Source organism: Gavialis gangeticus, unplaced genomic scaffold (genome assembly GCF_001723915.1).
Source record: "Gavialis gangeticus isolate Ggan-Ray unplaced genomic scaffold, GavGan_comp1, whole genome shotgun sequence".
Classification (NCBI taxonomy): Eukaryota; Metazoa; Chordata; order Crocodylia; family Gavialidae; genus Gavialis; species Gavialis gangeticus.
In genome coordinates this window covers 29735743-29742627 of record NW_017729024.1, presented here as the reverse complement: position 1 = coordinate 29742627, position 6885 = coordinate 29735743, and the positions used below count along the sequence as shown (strand labels likewise).

The window sequence follows — 6885 nt, the reverse complement described above, 5'->3', positions numbered from 1 at the left end:
ATGGCTACAGCTGCACAGCCCTCCCACTGTCTGCTCTGAGGTGCATGTACAGTCACCGCCAGCATGGCGCTGATGCCAAAGCAGTGGAGCCTGGCATAGTTGTTTGCATCCTGCCTGCTGCTTGTTGCAGCTGCCCAGAGCCCAGTCATCACCTCTGTGCTGGGAGCGGGGGAGAGACCGGGGTTGCGCTGCCTCAGGCCCCTCCTCCTGCCCCCTCCAAGGCGCGGGTACATGTGCCAGTACTGAGCTGTTTGCAGCCTGCCTGCTGCACCCAGCCCTGGCTCTGGGTAGCTGCTGCTTGCAGCTTCCTATCTTTCTGCTGGGAGCAGCCCAGGCTCTATGGTTGGCAGCAGCTACCCAGAGCCGGGGCTGGTGGTGGTGTGTCGAGTAAAAGTGCCAGGGGTTGCCGACCCCTGGTTTAACGTGTGTCCCAGTTAGATTAAATATAGCGCGATACAGTTCAGTGACCTGATCAGTGTTTCAGATGAAATGCTGAGAAAAAAAAAGTCTTAAACCTTGTCATTGGTCCCCTCTTCTTTCCTCCAGCTCAGGTGATCTGTGGAAGAAGAGCAGCATGGTCCTATGTGGAAAGTCAGTGCCAGTACGACAGACTTCTTCCTTCTTTCCTTCCTTCCTTGCTTTTCTTTCTCTCTTTCTCTTACCTCCTACGCCCTGCCTTTCCCATTGCCCCCCAGCTCCTCAGACACCAGCTAGGAGCAACCGCAGCAGTAGGATATGATGATGTGAAGCCCATCCTGAATCCCCATTCATACCCTTGAGGAGAATGATGGTCAGTCCCACTACCGATGTCTCAGTAGGGTCCTTTTCCCTTGCCAGATGAACTATGACTAGAAGAGCTGGTCATATTGAGGGTGGAGCCTAGCCCAAAGGGTTAACTACCCAGCCCTGGCACCTGCCACAGCAGATGGGCCAGGGGTAAGCTACAGTGAGAGTCATGGCCAAGAGATGATATCCATCTGAGAAGCAAGATGACAGGGGTGTTAAATCGTGGCACCATGACATATGGGCATTACATTTCTGCCCAAGAGGAATCCTGTTCTACTAGTAGAAATGAGAAGCATACAAGCATTCACTGAATTTCCCCTGGGGGAAAATTACTGCTTCCAGGAGTTTCTCTCCTAAGAGTGAGCATTTGTACACTCTCCTCCCAGATGAGAGGGGACTTTTCCCCGAACTGGGGACTGCCTGGTTTGGAGAAGGGATTGGGGGCTTTGCCCTGCTGCTCCCTTCCCCTCCCAGCCTGGTGTACTGGCTTCCACTGGTGTCCCGCTATCACCCACGCTGCCTAGCTGGGCAGCAGGAGCAGGGATTGCAAAGCCCAAGGGAGTGGGCCAGGACACTTGTACCCATCTGAGTTCCCAGCCTCACAGGCTTTAAATGCTGTATGTGCTGCTCAGCTGAGAGGCACATGCAGTTATTTAACAGCTAGAGAACTTGGGGTCAGAGAAGCTATCCCTGGCCCTTCTTCCCTGTGCCTCCAGCTTTAAATTACTGCATGCAGCCATCTAGGCTACCTGGGGGGCTACCTTTTTACATCCTGCCCCCTTCCCAGGCCAGGGAGAGGATAGGCTGCCAAGTAATAGGCTCCCATAAGCATGAGGGTGGCCTCTGGCTGCTGGGCAGCTCACCTGTGTAACTCTCCAGCTGGGGGACTGGAAGGTATGTATGCTCCAGCTATTTTTGTATTAATAAGAATGTCAGAGAAATTCTTACTGGTCGAAATGAATGTGTATGTGACCACTGTCTGTTGGAGGAGGAAGGACTCCGTGTCCAGATCCAGCACTTGTTGGACAGCTTTCACTTTCAGCAGTAAGCTTTCCAGTCCAGGAGGATGCTGGGCCAACAGATGCTACTTTTGAATCTTGAACGCTGGACATTTTTTACTGTCTACTCTGACTGCTTGCCTTATTTTTTCCACTTCAATCTCTCTCCTTTTTTTCTGCCCCTCATAATACATGGCAGAAAGTGAAACATTACCTATTGCACCCCTTTTTCCCCCCTGTTTTGGACTGAAAATCTCCAGAGTAAGGACTATATACAGACCACCCCCCAGCCACTGAGTACTAGCATTAATTTAATCTGTTGTATTGTTTTTGCAAGAATAGGGATTTGCCTGACATTTTCTCCCCATCCACTTCCCTAGTTGGGTCATGTACCTGTTGTCTGTCAACAGGTCCATGTACCTGTTATCTGTGGAGACTAAGTAGTCTGCATTCCTTTTATGTCACAGCTGTGGGATTTGGTGCCAAATTTTGCAGTTGAAGCAAAACTTTTACTTTGAAAAATATTTGGCCCTTATAGCTGTAAAGATAACAGGATTGGTGACTGGAAAATAAATAGCTAATTTGTGTATCTATTCTCAGAGTAAAGGCAGGAAAGATGAGTACATTTCTCCTGAATTTAGTGCTAAGAATAAGGTTTTTTCTTTAATAGTTTTAAAAACTTAGTATTATTTTCTTGCATAGATTTTAAAAAAGGGCCGGAAAGTGAAAATGAAAATAGTTTAAAATAAAACCCCTATTAAAATGTGCTAAAATCTCCAGTTGGTTTCCACTGTGTTCAGTAGAGAAATGGCTCTCCTAGCATTTAAAAAAATCTTCTCTTCCTTTTATGAAGCCTTGATACTTGCAGTTTTTTTAAAGGTCTGCCCTACATATTTGAATCATTGCAACACGTGGTATTTGATGTAGTACAATAATCCAGTGATAGGTGCATCTAGGGCATCACAAGAAAAACTGTCTTCCCTTATGAATGACCACAAATTGATGCTGCTTCTGTTGTGTTTTGGAGCTCACCTTTCTTTTTAGCTTTGTAGGTTGCCTTTAAAGTTTTTATGTTTCATCTCCTATTTAGGTCTTGTGTAATAGAGATAAAAGGTTCGCCCTCAGCCAGCAAAGCAAAAATTGCAGAAATCTGGCATGTTGTATTTCTCACACTTGCCAATATATACATCTAAAGATGTGAGAGAATTTGTGGATATAGAAAGTATTAAATGAATAACTCCAAATACTTGTTAATGTATTGTCAGCCCTTTGTAGAAGGGACTGTTGTAAGCAGTGTGATTGAGTAACTAAGTCATCAGACAGTCAGAGGCCTTAGTGTGGGGCCAACCTATGATGTGGTGGAAGTGGCACTCGGGGCTCAGAGTTTAACTTGTGTTACCAAAAGATTGTCCCCCACTTCCTTTGTGATTTTGGGTTCTGCTCTTTGACCGTTGGCCAATTGCTGCCTCTAACTCTCATTTGCTTATGCACAAAATGTGATTAATCTCACTTTACCTTAGTAAAGTGAGATGAGAACTGTAGCTGAAAAGTTCAGTATTAGCCTTGAATGTGGTGATCTCTTTTTACAAAGCTGTTATGAATGAGTACTACTGGTTTATTTATTTATTGGTGTAATTACCAGTTTTTAGTAGAGCCCACTTTCCTTTGTGAAGCTTAGAATCATAGAAAACAGGCCTGGGAGAGACATTAGGAAGGAGGTCATCTAGTTTAATACCCTGCTCAAGGCAGAATTATCCCTGACTAAACCATTCTAGACAAGTGCTTGTCTAACCTGGTCTTAAAAACTCCTATAACCTTTTACTGGTTACCATCGTGGCAAAAGTTGGCAAGGATGTTAAATGGAGCTGTGCAATAATTTTAATTTATTTCAGATGTATCTGGCTGGCTGTATTCCACTTGACCAAAATTAGTTGCACAGAGATGAATTATAAAGGTAAACAAAACATAAAAGTTTGGACTGCCTATATGCATTTTGTTGTCTGATAATATCTTCTGCTAAATGTTTTTGTCTTTAAGGGTCCTGGTATATCTCATCCGTACGACAGTGGCCACATAGCAATGACTTACACTGGATTATCATGTTTGGTTATTCTTGGTGATGACCTGAGTCGAGTGAACAAAGATGCCTTGTTAATTGGATTGAAGGCTCTCCAGCTGGAAGATGGAAGGTACAAGACTTCCTTTATAGCAAAGCACACTGGAAAATTTGGAGGAAAATGTAATTGTGGAACAAATATACTACATATTGCTGTGAAACACCTGGTTTTAACAGTTTTCCGTTTACCAAAAGTTTCCTGTTCTCTGTAGAAGCTAAGCTACAAATACGTTAGCAGGGGCTGAACAGAGGCAGTATAGCTTACTGGTATCCTGAGATGACTTATATTTAAAGAACAGTTATGCTTGTCTAGCATTGCAAACGTTCCCTATTAAGAAGTCTATGGCTGTGGTGTCTTTTTCATTGGAGCCTAAATGAACTTGAATATGCCTTCCTGTTCTCTGATTTTGATGGTGCTCTTTGTTCCTGCAAAGGAACATGCTCAGCTATCTGAGCTTTGTTTAGTTTTGAGGAAATTTAGCTGGCTTAACCTCTCAGTCTGTCTTCTGGATGTTCGACATTGAAATGTAGTATCCTATCTGGAAAGGAGAGCGCATCCTGCCAGACTTACAGGTGTCTCTGGCATTAGTGCGGGGGGACTAACTCCACTGCATAAACTAATGCTGCTCTATTCCTCAATCCCATAAATAGATCATGAGTGAACCTGTGCCCACAGTGTAGACAAAGGCAATGGATTAGCTTGAAAAAAAATTTTTTTGTTTCTCAATCCCCAGTTTCTTCACATGAGATGCGTATTAAACAGACTTGTTTGGCTTTCTGTGTGGTGCTAGACTCCTTGATGTCCTCTAAAAGAAGACTATAGAAAAGCAACATATGGAGTGTCTGACTTTCTAGAGTTCGAGAGAAAAAATATTTTGTTTGTCGTTCCCTCTTTGTTTTTAGTGGATGGTAGACTGATCAAATTGTCATGACAGGAGCTTTCTGATTCAGGATTTTAAAGGTAGTCAGAAATGTAAGGAATGCATTTGGTAATACACTGCTGTTTGTACATAGAGGGATATGAGAGAGACAGCCCTTAGTTTCTTATAACATATTTTTCAGGAGACAGATTGAACAGTATGCTAGGTTCTGAAGACCCTTATAATATTGAGTTTCTCAGAAATTAGCCACACTTAAGCACAGTTGACTCAAGAAATTTTTATATGGGGTAGGGATGGGAGGAAGGGAAATTGGGCAGGGGGGAGGGAGGGAAGGTCTTCTGTAGAAATCATAAGCTTCTGTTGCTGTTCAGCACCCCAGATCAGTGAATAGCTTGTATTTGTTTTTAATACTTCCCTCCATTAGGGGATGTATTTGTATTAGCCCACAGTAATGCATACAATTGAAAAAAGACAGGAGCCCTCAGACACCATTTGTAAAATTAGAGGCTAATGATATATCTGTGAAAGCATAATTCTTTTGTGTTTTTTTGTGACAGATTTTAGGGGACCCTACACTAAATTGGTAAATATATAGCAAAAATCCAAGCATTGTAGCCCATTCAGTACTTGAAACTTTAGTTCAAGGATGGGGAATGTCCGCCCCATTGGCCAGATGTGGTTGGCCAGGGACTCCATTTCCCAGCTGCCCCTGCCCACGTGGCTTGTGCTGGTCTCCATGGAGACCTGAGTCTCAGCCAGCCAGCAGTGCATGCGGCAGAGCAGTGCAGCAGGTTGCCCCAGAGCTGCTGGGATCTTGTGGCGGGGGCAGCTTGCTCCGGAGCCAAGGCAGAGCCACAATCTATAGCCTGCATGCTCCGGGCAGGGGCGTGCATGTAGGGGATCATGGCTGTGCCCTGGCTCCTTGCAGCAGTGACAGCCTGTGTGGAGCTAGGGTAGAGCCGTGTTCCCCTGCATGCGTACCCCTGCCTGGAGCATGCAGGCTACAGATGGCAGTTCCAGAGCAAGCTGCCCCTGTCCCATGCAAGCTGCCTCTGTCCCATGCTCCTGGCAGCTCTGGAACAGCCCCTGCACTGCTCTGTCACAGGCACTGCCAATGTGGCTGAGGTCTTCATGGAGACTGGCAGGAGACATACAGGCAGGGGTGGTTGGGAAATGGAGTCCCTAGCTGACCAATGGCCTGGAGGTTCCTCATCCCCGTTTTAGCTATTTGCTCCTAGAAACCAGAGGTACATAATTAGAAATAGCTAGGGCTGTCATCATACTTTTGACGTCATACTTTTGACCTTCATAAGCCTGAGTTTCCCAAATTCAGTTAATGCAGGCTTCCAAAAACTCAACTAATTAAGTTATTTTTGCTAAGCATATGCACTAAATGTCACTGACAATAAGGAAGCTCATTTTCCGTCACATTCTGCTTCAAGAATAGTTTAGCAATCAGAACTTAAACAATAAAACAGTGTTGTTTTAATTAAATTACACACATACTTAAAGTTAAACCAGAATGCTAGCAGGTTAGACAGGTTTGAAGGGGTATGTTAGATAAAAGGCAGTATGGGCAAATTATCAGGGAGCAGGCAGCGTGTAGAATACATGTTCATTTTATAATTCTGTGAATCCATTATTCTGATTTGTAAAAAACCATGTGTGCAGCCCCTCCAGTTGTCATTCATTGAAGAGGGTTTGTTAGTTCATGAATGAACTGTCTGTTTGGGGCTCTTCATTGCAAAAGGATCCTTTCCATTTCTGAATTATGTTTACACTTGGTTTTTGCATTGGAGCTTCCAATTCTATCATCAGACCTTCCTTTAAGTAGAAACTGTTTTGACCTCAGAGCAATTTAAGTTAGCAGTTAGCTTCTAAATCAGTTGGCAACTAGGGTGAAAGTATTTCGCATGTGCGCTTAGTTTTGAAAAAGAGAGACATTCCCTTACCTGATAACACTGAAGTAATAAGCTTACTATAATGTTACAGTAAGATGTAGTTCAGTGTTGCCCAAGTAACATTTTTTGTTCCCTTAAACTGAATCATTATATTTCCGTATCTAAAGGAAATAGAATTGGTCTAAAATATATATATATATATA

At 43.8% G+C, this 6885-nt stretch overlaps 1 protein-coding gene across 1 annotated transcript in view; it reads left to right on the top strand.

The window, feature by feature from the left end:
* The window catches only part of PGGT1B (protein geranylgeranyltransferase type I subunit beta), a 67245-nt gene that overhangs the window by 40294 nt on the left and 20066 nt on the right, over positions 1–6885 (top strand). Inside the window, exon 4 of the mRNA XM_019516978.1 lies at positions 3822–3973. Coding sequence (XP_019372523.1) covers positions 3822–3973 — 152 coding nt within the window. The remainder of the gene's footprint in view (positions 1–3821; positions 3974–6885) is intronic.